The sequence below is a fragment of the Microtus pennsylvanicus genome, chromosome 13, assembly GCF_037038515.1.
Source record: "Microtus pennsylvanicus isolate mMicPen1 chromosome 13, mMicPen1.hap1, whole genome shotgun sequence".
NCBI lineage: Eukaryota > Metazoa > Chordata > Mammalia > Rodentia > Cricetidae > Microtus > Microtus pennsylvanicus.
In genome coordinates, this window is record NC_134591.1 from 60,083,107 (window position 1) to 60,096,348 (window position 13,242).

Genomic DNA, 13,242 nt, shown 5'->3' on the forward strand with positions numbered 1-13,242 from the left:
GTGTGCCTGATAGTTGAAGTTCCCTAGGCTCTCAATGTCAGGTGAAAGCGCAGTGGCAGGCCAGAGCAGCAGGTGCGCCAGGCAGTCTCGGGGTCATCTGATTACATCCCTGCTGCATGCCTGCTCCCTAGCTACCGTGTGTGGGCAGTTTCTAGGTCTTCCCCTCACTGCATACCTCCTCTGTGGCTCTTGCATACCTACTGTGTGCTGGGCCCCATGCAAGGCAGCCTTCAGCTCTTAATCCCTTCAGCAGAGGCTCAGATAAGCAGTGCCACCAGCCCAAGAGCACAACAGCCCCCACCTGCATGGTGAAACTGGGATTCGCCTACAAAGCCTTTATGAGTTGATCCATAAAATCGCAGGCTTTGTGTGTAGCTGTCTCTCTATGCCTTTCTGGTCAGTGACTTTGAAACTTTTGTTGAGTGTATCATACCCTGCCATAAACATGTGTGTGTGTGTGTGTGTGTGTGTGTGTGTGTGTGTGTGTGTGTGTGTGTGTGTACACGTGCATTTTTCCAATCACAGCCTACAGTGCTCATGCATTATAGAACAAACTGTCACCCCCCGGGGTGTTTGGCCTGGGTATGAGGTACCCTGAGCTTTGCTCTTCCACTTTGTAATGCTAGCCACAAACTCTGACTTAATTTCACAAGTCTGAAGTGGAGAATGGCTCACAATCTAAGAAGTTCTGTTTCAGGCATGTCCTTCTGAAACTTTCTGAGGCCCTCCAGTTTGTGTCCCCTCATGCTTCCACATGGGATTTTTGTGCTGCTGTGTCTCAGGGCTGCCAAGGTCATGAGTACTTGGTCCCCCGTGACTCTGTTCTATTCTAAACATGTTTGCATGAAGCAGATGCATTGGCAGTTCCGTTTTTATAAGCACACAAGGCATGACCCAGGATTGGTATACCACAGGCCCAAGATTTCATTTATTGCATCCCAGCCCAGGGAGACTCCGTACAGATATGGATTGCTTAGTGACCCCGGAGCCCTGTTTCTAATGATGATGATAGGGTTGATGGTGACGATGGAGGTGGTGGGGGTGATGATGGTGATGATGATGGTGGAGGTGTTGATTATGATGATGATGATGGATGTGGTGATGATGATGGAGGTGGTGGTGATGATGATAAGGATGGTGGTGGTAGAGGTGGGGGTGATAATGATGGTGATGATGATGATAGAGGTGATGATTATGATGATGCTGCTGGTGGAGTTGGTGGTGACAATGATAGAGGTGATGATGATGATGATGGAGATGATGATGATGGAGGTGGACGTGGTGATGTGATGATGATGATGATAGTTGTGATGATGGAGGTGGTGATGATGATGATGATAATAATGATGATGATGGTGGTAGAGCTGGTAGTGATGATGATGATGATAGAAATGATGGTGATTATGATAGAGTTGGTGGTGGTGATGAGGCTGGGAGACAATCAGTGGATAAAGTACTTGCTATACAAGTGTAAGAGTGGAATTCAGAACTCACACAAGTGTCAAGTGAGCATGTCAGCACATCCGTTTCCCAAGTGCTTAAGTGGTAGAAACAGCAGGTCCTCTGAGCAAGCAGGCTAGCTGACCAAACTGGCAAGCCCTGGGTTCATGTGATAGACCCTACCTCAGTCATTAAAGAATAAGGTGGAGGAAGACATTTGTCATGAGTGTCTGTCTTCCACACTTATGCACACATTTGCACAAATACATGCAAATACACACACCCACATCCATACATACAGCAACAATTACAATGATAATAATCATAAAAGAGTTTAGTTGTGTTCGTGACCAGGCACAATTCCAGATACTACCTTGGTGTCAGAAGGTCTGAGCCCTAACCAGTCTCAGCTCTAACTGGCCACCAGAACAGGAGTGACCTTCCTGTCTGTAGTTCACAGTGTTCCCTGTGTGACGTCACTATGTGCTGGCACAGGAGGAGGAGTGTCTGAGGTTCAGCTCCGCTGCTGAGAGAAGAGTTTAAAGACAGGCACAGAGGGGAACCTGTACCTTCGCTACAGTGTGAGGAAAGCCAGAGTTGGGTCCAATTAAAAACTCTCAGATTCGATATAATGGGAGAGTTCTTTTTGCTGGAGGGACTTATAATGGGGTAGAAAACCAACAAAAACAAGACAAAACCAATGAAAAGAAAGAGGTAGTGAGATAAGATGGTTCTCACACAGATGGCTGATACGCAGTAGGACAGAGCATTCTGGGTAGAGAATGCCCAGACAGTCTGCACCTGCACATGGAAGGCACTGCGGCCATTTGTGTTTCCCTCCATGGCAGCCCCAGTCCAGCCCGCCCTGCTTGTGAAAGACCCCTAACCTAACGATGGGTTCTGTGCTTTGAGACAGCTGAAAGGAAAGGGGAAAATAACACAGTGAAATGAGGCTGGGGAGATGGCTCAGTGGGCAAGAGCACTTGGCCATGCAAGCGTGAGAACCTGGGTTCAAATCCTCAGCACCTTGTAAAAACCCAGGCAGGGCCTGTAACCTCAGCTCCCAATGGGGCAGAGACGGGAGGATCTCCGCGGCTTGCCTGTTGCCAGCCTAGCTTGAGGTGCAGTGAGAGACCCTGTCTCAAGGCAATAAGAGAAATCTCGAGCAGAACACCCGACAGACAGCCTCCTCTGGTCAGTGCATGGGTGCACACACCCCAAAACATGCATGTATGAGCACAAACATGAACTGTGCTCTTACAGATGCGCACGCACACACGTAATATTTCATGACACATGAAACCCAGATTTCGGCCTCCATGAAGACGGGTTCCCTGAAGCATATTTGCAATCATATTCTTTCACACCTGGTCCTGTTCTCAGAGAACAGACTGCTCCTAGCCAAGGAGGGTGGCCTTCAAAACCCATGTCCGTGATTAGGCAGCCCCTTCCCAGAATGCGTTTGCCCATCCCAGGCAAGTATGCCAACCGGAGCATGGACATGAGAGGGCTGGGTGAGAGAAACCTCTTCTTCCAACTGAACCCCACCTCCCAAAGGTTCCTCAAGCCCCTAAAACAGTTCTTCCAACCAGGGACCAAGTGTTCAAGCCCATGTTCCCCTGGGAGACATTCCACGTTCATATCATGGCAACACTCATCTTCCGTCACACATGTGATGGCCTAGCATCCATTACAGTCCCTCTCCTCTGGAGACAGGAAATGTGGTTCGCCCCATAAGGACTACGGGAAGTGAAAGGTGGCCCTGGCACATGGTGGGTGCTCAGGAAAGCGAGCCTTCAGCCATACGCCCACCCAACCTCTTAAATTCCTGTTTGGACTTCTTGTGCAGTAGAAGAGACAAGGGGGGGCATCCCCCTTTTCACGCATGAATCCTTTATCTTCAGCTCTCACCCAGTGATCACTGTCTGATGCCTGTTCATCCTGCAACCACATCCCAGCCTGCACTCCACTGCCCCTCCCTTTGCCTGTCTTTCCATGTGAACCCTGGTGGCTCAGAGACGGTGTGTGTGGCGCACTCGTGCGCACACACACAGAGACATACACACACACACCATGCCCTCTACAATGCAAAGAGCAGGGGTCTCCTTCCCTTCCGAAATTCTAGTAGTCACACACTGTTCGGTGGTTAACCAAGAGGTCGCACTAACAGCGTCCACTAATGCATTCCTCCGAACCTCAGCTGGGCCACCATGAGACTTTCCGTCAGATTTGAAACGCCTCCAAGCATCACGCGCAGCCAGCTCTGAGGAGCTTTGCATAATTTTCTCAATTATCAGTGATCCTTCAACAGTCGGCTTCTCGGCAGCGGTCGGTGCCAGGACTCGGGTTCCTCTCTGCATTATTTCTACGCAGTCGCTTGTTCTTCATTAACTGGGACAGTGACTCCAAGGACACCAGGGCACCCTGATAGTGCATTCCCCATTGGCATATCCTGAACCCCTCAGCCTACCTGTGTCCACTTCTTTCTGTCTCCTTCCATGTCACGATCAGCCTTCGGCGCAGCTACTGCGCTGACATTCTGCCAGACGTCCCCTTAGTTTTCCTTTGCCACAGGATATTAGTAGCAGAACCTCAATGCTACACAAATGTTTCCATTCGGGTTTGCCTCGTCACCTTTTCTGTGTAAGAACATGCCACCATCTTCTGTCCCCAGAGCCTCTTCCACGTTTTCTAAGTCCTTCATGAATCAGGGCCGTGCCCTCCTTTCCAAACACCAAGCCATCGATCTCAATGGCTTTGCTAATGACCTCTGTGCCATCAGAGCCCAGCAGGCACGTCCAGTCTTTTGACACGTAACCAAGTTACAAAACTCATCACAAAAAATATCTCGTCATGTCTCAAGTAAGCTTGTTATTTTTCTTGGCCCATGTTCATAGCTGCTGTCTGCTTTGTGTGGCCTGTGGGCCATGGCAGCGCATGTCTGACCTGAGTATGGGTTGCTGAACCTTCAAGCTAAATTGTACCCAAGTGATTTCTGGCAGTATGCCCACAGACATTTGATGGTCTTTGTCAGTTTCAGGAGAGTCCAATGCCCTGGGCCCTGGAAACCTAGGCATGCAAAGACTTACTTCTCTGCATTTAGATGTGCTGTGTGCAGCACGGGAGTTGGTGTCTAGTCTTCTGTGCCTTCATTTTCTAACTGATCACTCAATATTTCTCTGTCCTTTGCTATGCTGGTACCCTGCCAACCTTTGGGGGTTGACGTCAGAAATGATGCCACTAAATTCCCTATCTGTGTTTGCAGACGTTGTGATGAGACATGAATCCTCTCTTTGGGGGAATGTCCTGGGTTAGGTTGAATCTTAAGTTCTTTAAATACGGTCTTGACATGTACCATGACACCTGGCCTGGTCTCTATCAGAAGTCCACCTCTGCCCTGACCCTTCCATCCAACTCTGCATGGCAGTGCAGTAGCTGGTAATATTCTATCCAGCCCCTTCCTCATCAAGCCTGGCGCTTATAGTGTGGATTCGTCCTATGAGTCCTTTGGCCTAGAGACAATGCTAGCTGCCTTCAGGAATCACCATTCTTCCCATTGGTTCCATGAGGTGGCTCCAGCAACTGCTAGGTCTACATCCTAGAGCCTTCGGCCTCGGGCATCTGTCCAACTTGTCGCTAGTGTTCTGAATGCGAGCAAAGGATGAGAGTGGTTGACCAGGCTCCATCGGGTGATGGAGCAGCGAGGCTGGTCCTCAGCAGCAGCAGCGGTGCAGCATCTGTGAAGGAAGTGAGATGCAGGATGTGCATGCATCCTTCTTATGTCCCCAAAAGAGGAGATCAGAATTCAGTTTTCAAACTACTACCCTATACAGCTTTCAAGAAATGAACTCAAGGGAGCAAAACAAAATCTAAGCAAGAGAGGGTAAGACTAAACAGGAGCAGCCGAGATCCTCGCAAGAAGGGTTGGAGAAACTTTCTGAGGGTGAGCAAATGCTCTGGGGATGAGTGATCACAAGGGACTTAGGATTGACTTTGCCAACAGGACAGCCAGCTACAGGCCGAGGATGTTGAGTCTGAATCCACAGACACAGGCCCTGTCTATGTCTGCACTCCCAGAGCTATGGGGAGAGGACAGGTGTCCCACTTTGAGAAGACACCCTTGTCTCCTGTTAGCTCAGTCTGATAACTTGAACTTCAAACCAGAGAGCTGTTTGTACCACCAGCTTCCTCCTGCTCACCGCATGCCATGAGTTCCGCTAACCTTTATGACAGCAGGGAAAGGTCTTGTATAGTTAGCCAGGACGGAAGGGATAAGCAGGCAGCCTGGCAGTCCTTCTCATTCGGAGGAGACGGATGTCCCTATTAGGATTTCCATCAACTGGTTTGAGCTGGCATGTTGCTCTCGGGAGTCCTGACTCTGCACCTACAGTGAGAAAGCACATATCCAAGTGTGACTTGCATTCTCTGTGTGAATATTTTTAGCCACAGGCTCACATATATGCTCATGAGAGTTCTGGTTGCAGACATGAATGACCGAATACGCATAGATGACACCTATATGCTTATGTGCACCGAGGGGTATACATTTGAGTGTGCTGAGAAACACCAAGGCAGCACCAGGCTGCACCTTTTCTTTACTTCATTGATGATCGCAGAATCTTTCTTGTTTTTTCCTTCTTTTCATGTGTCTCTGTGTAAAGTATTTACATGCGTGTTCACGTGTGTATGTATGTGTGTGAACACACACTTGTGGATGTGTGCTTTTGGAGGTCTAAGGTTGTTGCCTGAAGTCTTCCTTCATCATTTACTCCTCTGCATTCTTCATGAAGACAGGCTTTCTCAATCAAACCCAGATTCACTGATATTTCCAGTCTGGCTAGCCAGCTTGCTCTGAGGATCCCGTCTCTGTTTTCTAGAGCTAGAATTTAGGTGAGGCAACATAATACCCCTGGTATTTATATGGGCTCTGGAATCTGAACTTGCTTGGACAGTAAGCAGTCTAACCACTGAGCCATCTCCCCAGCCTCCTAGGTAAGACCCTCCCTCTTTCTAGCAACTAGTGCCTGAAGGCAACCCCAGTTGCACAATACTTACGGGCACGCCCACTAATGGATGAATGTATGGGCCATGTGAATGAACGTACTCCAGAAATTCCCAAGATTCTTACTGACTTTCCCAACTATTCACCGACCCTCCTTTCTGACTGGTCCTGCAGTCATGCTCTTGGGGGCTCCATAGGGACCCCTGCTCTGTGCTTGGGCACTCCCCCTTGGCACCCTGGTCCACTTGGATCTTCTGAGTTAGTTCATCAGTGAGTTCACTTTGTGGCTAATTTCCCCTGGTGTGCCATGGTCCGCCTACCTGGGCAGGCTGCTTTGCTATATGCAAAACCTATATGTGGCTGTATCCCTGGGATCCTCGAAGCTGAGGCCCCACCCAGCCTGTGAAGGTGGCTCTTTGATGCTGATGTCCCTGGTAATATAAATATTACCTAAATCCACATTTCTGACTGTGTTAGACAAACACCCAAGAGGAACAACTTAAAGGGAAGGTTTGTTTTGGTTCAAAGGCCACTGACTCCATCAGTTGGGGACTGAGGCATGCTGGGAGTGGGTGGTGGAGCAGCAGCCTCAAGTAACCGGGAAGAAGAGAACAGTCACGGGGCCAAGGCCAAGCTGCACCCCTCAAAGGCATGCCCTCAGGGACCCACTTCCTCCAGTGAAACCCACCTCTCGCAGTTCCAACTTCCTAGTCATCCATTCAGATTTGAAATCTGTCAATGAATAAAATCACGGACCAGGTCAGGACCCTCCCAGTCTGATCATGTCTGGAGATGCTCACAGGGCATACGCGCCTGCGTGCTGTCCCACCGCCCCAGATGTCTCTCAGTCCATCCTGAGTCCACCCCTGGTTAACCTGACATTAAAAGGTGGCCCCTTAAGCCATCCTTAATCTTTAAATAAAAACAATAACAAGTTCCTGATTCCATCCAACACGATACCACTGCCGTTTAACCAAGAAAAAGTAGTGGTTCCCACTCCAAAGCCTTAAAGCCTGAACAGCATCTAGGAAAGTTCATTGCCACAATGTAACATGGATGTCCAGCATCCAGTTCTCATTAGAGATCCTGTCTACATGATTATCTTCTGCAGTCCAATCAAAACTTCCCATTGATCTCTGCTCACAACATTCAAGGCTTCTCAGGCAGTTTCTCAAAATTCCTCTAAATTCCCTCCCCAAACTAGTTCCAAAGGCTCCTGACCCCACTGTACCAACCCCCACGTCTCCAGAGTCATTTCTGTTTAGATGTTGGTTGCTGTGATAAAATAAATCTCAGGGATAAAAGATTTATTTTTTGCTTACCATTCAAAGGTTTCAGCCTGGGGTCCACTGAGCCCATCACCGAGGGCCTGAGGTGAGGCTGGCCGTCACTGTGGAGATTGATGGAGCAAAGTCACCCACTTCACAGTGCTCGGGAAACTCACACACAAACACACACACATACACACACACACACACACAGTAAGGGTTTGGCGCAGGATACAGACCCTAAAGAGATACCCCAATGGCTGACCTCCCCCAGGCAGGACCCACTCTTGTTAAAGTTCTCAGCTCCTTTCCAAGTAAGCTCCATCAGCTAGTACCCCGGGCTTCATGAGCCTTCCGGAGACATTTTATGTATCGATGGTAACACTGACCCGTTCTTCAGCTCCTACACGGTGTGGGCCAGCTACCTCCCAGAGGCAGGGCCTGGGCCAACTAAACCTGGCAGGGCGTCTTCATAGATTCTGATGTGTGTCCAGCAACCTTTTGATGCCCAAAGGTATTCTGAATGGTGCAAACCTAGAGACCCGGCTCCAAGAGTAAAAAGTAACAAAGATAATATGTACGTTGACTTGTTCGACTCCTTCTCATTTAGCGCTCTCAACCTTGGTAGACTTCTTCCTGTAGTCAAAGAAAGAGGAAAGGAAAGGATGAAAGTGTGCTCTGACTTGGTCTGGGGGATGACGTCATTCACTACTGACCCCAGCGCAGCGGCCAGGTCCTGAACCTGAGGGTTAGGCACTTCTTCTGGGGTGGATCCTGTCTTAGGTGGGGTTTCTGTTGCTATGATATAACACCATGACCAAAAGCAACTTGGAGAGAAGAGGGTTTACTTCAGCTAACAGATACACATCACAGGCTGTCACTGAAGGAAGTTGGGGCAGGGACTGGAGTAGAAGCCATGGAGGAGTGCCGTTTACTGCTTGCTCCTCCTGGATGGTTCACTCTGCCTTCTCACGCCCCTCAGGACCGCCTGCCCAGGAATGACCACATCCATGGTGGGCTGGGCCCTCTCCCAGACAGTCACTAATCAGGAAAACGCCTCATAGACTTTCCCACCGGCCAGTCTGGTAGGAACATTTTCTCAGTCGAGGTTCCTTCTTTACAGATAACCCCAGCTGTGTCAAGTTGACAGAAAACTAGGCAGCACAGACCCCCAAATCAGGAGTCTTCCTAGGGTCCCAAGAGGACAGAGGATTGCGGGGCGGGGGCTTTCCCTTGCTGCAATTTTTGAGAAGAGAGGAAGAGCATCCCTCAGCCCCAGCAGCCTCTCTCTTCATACCCACAGCTCACACACCCCGTATATAGCTGTAAGGAAACCCCCTGGGATGTGGCATGAGCCCCTGGGAATAGTGTCTGTGCTGCTCTGCGTGCATCCTCGCCCCTTCCCTCCAATAGATTCTGCAATGAATCCCCCAGCCTCACCCCTGCCTCTTGGTCAGGTGTGGCGAGCCATCTCTGCCGACTTGCCTTGGATGGGCTGCACTGAGCCACAGACCCCACACTCAACCTTGTTGCCCCGGGATCTTGGGGACAGATACTTCAACCTTCCTCATGGCACTCGGACAGCTCCGCTTCTCCCAGGGAGGGTTGAATCTCAGCCACGCCGTATTAGCAGGGTTTGAATAATGCATGTTTCCCTGCTAATGCCCTCCTTTTGATAATGTGCCCATGTTAGTGTTCATTGGAAATTTTCCTGCTGGATACACACAGAAAGCTATGTACATTTATAAAGGAAGCTCCGGAGCGCAGAGGGAGGATGGGGCTCCGTGGTAGTGGCTGACTCCCATCATGCATTCCACGGAAACCATCCTTGTCAGGGGAACAAATTCCTCGCCTGTTTTTTCTATCTAGCCAGAAGTGGGGGCACTGGGAGAACTCCCTGCACACCTGACCCTATGGACGTTGGTTTGGGAAGGAGTGTGTTTCCTCCAGTCCTAATTAAATGCCTGAGCCTTCAGCAACTGACCTGAGGATAGACAGGGAGAGGCTGGGCAAGGTGGCGAGTACTCTTGGAATCACGTAAGGGGCCAGTCACAGGAAATCTGGGCCTTCTCTTTGTGTTCTAACTGCAGGCACCTGACCCTCCTTGATTCCCGGTTTTAGTTTCTATCAAGTAAGCGTAACAGCTACCAGGCAAAGAGGTTGGAAGCTTAAGGACGCAGTGACTGATGCCTGGGGCCCCAGGTACTCTTTTAGGCACTGAGAATATAACGGCTAACAAGAGGGCTTGCCTTGGCCATGCTTACACTGCAGTGTGGGATGATGAATGAACCAGGTGCAGGGGCAGTGCGCACCTTTAACCCCAGCACTGGGGAGGCAGAATTAAAGGCCGGGCTGGTCTACATAATGAGTTCTAGGATAGCTAGGGCTACACAGTGAGAGCCTGCCTCAAACATTAATTAATTAACCAACTAATTAATTAACTAAAGAAACAAAGCTAGAAGTGGTGTGGTATGGTAGAACGCTCAGGAGATGAACTCGGGATGGGCAAGAGAGCTGGAACTGGAGGGGCCATTTTCATGGGTGTGGAACAAAGGCTCACTGAGGGAAAGGGTTTCGCCCGACTACTTCCGGAGAAAGGGGGAGCTAGTCACAGATATGTAAGAGGAAGCATTCTAGAAAAACTGGCAACCAAGGTGGTCAGTACTCCTGGCACATTGCAGGAACCCCAGGGAGACCTGTGAAGTTGGCGAGGAGAGGTGAAGGTCAAGGAAGAAGCTAGTGAGGTCGTGAGGAGAGCAGTTTGGTCTTTGTGGGTCATTACGGACTCCGGCTTGTGCTCCACTAAAAGAACTCCAAGTGGAAACAAATGTGGCGTGGTCTGACTCATGCCAACCCAAGGTTCCAATGACCTTTGCTAAGAGCAGCTACTCAGAGGCAAAAGAGAAAGCTGGAAGGTCATGGCAACCAGAGAAGAGGTAGCAGCAGCTTGGGTGACAGGTATGGAGATTATTGGAAGTGGCTCTAGATATTGGGGAGGATTTCCTGTGCGGGATCATATGTGGTTTGAGAGCCAGGAGCCAAGGAGGCCAGTAAGGAACGTGTAAAGCACCCAGGGCCTGGCACATAGCAAGTGCCTGGGCACAGTTCTTACCACTGCTGGGCATCAGTCAGCAGGGCTGAGTCAGCAGCAGGGGCCAACTGAGATGCAGTGAGTCCGTGATAGCTAGGAGAATGCCCTGGAGGACTGAAGAAGCCAGACCAAGGGGCGCTGATGAGGACAAGGATGGGCCTTTGTCACCAGGAGCTCTGTCTTTTGCATGTCATTCAGCAAAGAGCAGAGAACCTGTCGAATAGACAGAACCAAGGCTATTATTTAACCCATCAGGCAGCCACCCAAGTTCCACCCCTCAGTGACCTCCGGAACTCAGCTTCCCATGACCCCAAGTTCAGCTAGTGCAGGCTGGGTCTGACTGGAACTGTTGGCTCAACCCTCCAGCCACATCTTCCCATGATGATAAAGATGTAACAGAGAAGTCTAGTCCAGCAGGTACTTTTCAAGACTTTGGATTCAAGGCCTCCAAATTTCCATTGGCCAAACCTAAGGTCAAGGGATAGAAGAGAAATATACCTCACTTCGGCCATGGCTACAAAAATCATACCACAGGGCAAAGCTATATTTAGCTGAGTGGTAGAGTGCTTGCCTGCTAGGCATGAGTGCTGGGTTTAATTCCCAGTACCACAAACTATCCATATCACAAATGATACGATATGGGGAACAGTGACAATCTGAGCTTGACCTAGTTTGCCGCTCCCTGTCTGGGCTGGCTCAGAAATTGGCTGGGGAAGAATCTACAGAGTAGCAAACACGCAGGTGCATTCATCAGCTTTCCATTGCTATAGCAAATAAATATCCGAGGTGAATCAAATTAAAAAGAAGAAAGTGTTGTTTGGGCACATGATTTCAAGAGGCTTCTATGATCTATGGGTTGGGCCTATGGCAGTGTAGTCCATGCTGGAGAGAGCACCTGGTGGAGGAGCCACTCACAATGGCAGCAGGGAATCAAACAGAGAAACAGGACGAGTCTGGAGACCGAAGAATCCTTTTGAGGACACATGCTTGATGACCTGACTTCCTTCCCATAAGTCCCACTTACAGAAGCTTCTAGCACCTATTGATAGTATCCCAGACTGACAGTTGAACCCTTAGTACATAGTTTGGGGAGGAGCACCCCAGGTCCAAACCTAGCTAGATGGCCACAAAAGACTCACGATGCCCACAAAAGACTCCCAAAGGAGAAGACTGAAGGTAGTTCATACCCAGGAACCTCAATAGTAGCAGAACTTCATCAGGAGAGGGCCTCAGCAAGTCTAGTGCCCTTCACATATCACAAAGGTGGCAGATCCCCTTTCCAGTCTCCCTCAGAGGTCAGTTCCTTCATGGCAGAACCTGCCACTCCTTGCTGTTTGACTGTACAGGAAGTCTCTTCCCATGGATGTCTGTCCTAAGCCAAGAGACAGGATGAATCTGACTTTCAGGGGTGTCCAACATGTGGACCACATGGAGCCCAACACAGCCATGAATGCAGCCCGATAGGAAATTATAAGCTCACTTAGAATCAGATTGTTATTGTCGGCGATGTCTTTGCTGTTGCTGCTGGATTTCATGGTTTTCAGGAGGTGGATGACAATGTTATTGCCACCATTGTCAAAAGAGTGGGCATCCCTCATTCTACAAGAACCCTGTCCAGGTCACAGACTCCCTCTCCAACCGTCTTCCCTTCTCTGTCCTCTCTAGTCAAGAAGCAAATCGAACTGAAGTCCCGAGGCGTGAAGCTGATGCCCAGCAAAGACAACAACCAGAAGACGTCTGTGTGTAAGTGTTGGCTGGCCTGCCCCCCGTGCCAGGGCCTAGGGCCTCATGCTCGGATCTGAACCTCTGGTGCTGTGACCAGCTGTGACGGCAGGGGAAGCCAGCCTCTGCTAGATGACTTCCTTGGTCCTTCCCTCCCTCCATCTGCGCATGGCCTCGCTGAGCCTGCAGCCAGGGAGCAGCCCCAGGCTGCCCTTTGCCTTCTCTTTCCATTGCCTCCCTCCAATTCCTTCCTCACCTCCCATTCGGTCTGCAGTCCAGGGAGTCATTACTGTGCATTTCTCTCTTTATTTTTCCTTTTAAATCACTTCCACCTGCTAAGACAGTTCTCTTTCTGGCGTCTCTTCAGGCTGGGATCTAGAGGTGTGGGGGTCGACTCCCAAGGTCAGAGGTTGAAGAGGAAGCAGGGGCAAGTCTAATAAGCCCCACCATGAGTGTTGGACGTGTCTGGGAAAAGCAAAGTGGGGAATTGGGTCCTGGCTCTATGGGTGGTGGGGAAATCATGGCGGCACCCTGCTTGGGCAAATTGCGTCTTTGAGAACTTGTTCCTGGTACCCTGGTTTGGAAGATGAAGAGGTCTGGTGCTGGGGGATGGTCTAGAGCATCATGTCCAGAGAGACACCTGATTGGCCTGCGATGAAGGGATTTAGGGTGTGAGCCTTGGGGTGGGGTGCAGACACTCTGTCTTAGGCTACTCTGGT

General features: G+C 50.0%; 1 protein-coding gene across 5 annotated transcripts in view; it reads left to right on the forward strand.

Moving 5' to 3' along the window:
* Positions 1-13,242, forward strand: part of Csmd2 (CUB and Sushi multiple domains 2) — a 547,650-nt gene that overhangs the window by 273,133 nt on the left and 261,275 nt on the right. For all 5 annotated transcript variants that reach the window (XM_075945152.1, XM_075945154.1, XM_075945155.1 and 2 more), the window contains exon 7: positions 12,467-12,544. In XM_075945152.1, coding sequence (XP_075801267.1) covers positions 12,467-12,544 — 78 coding nt within the window. The remainder of the gene's footprint in view (positions 1-12,466; positions 12,545-13,242) is intronic.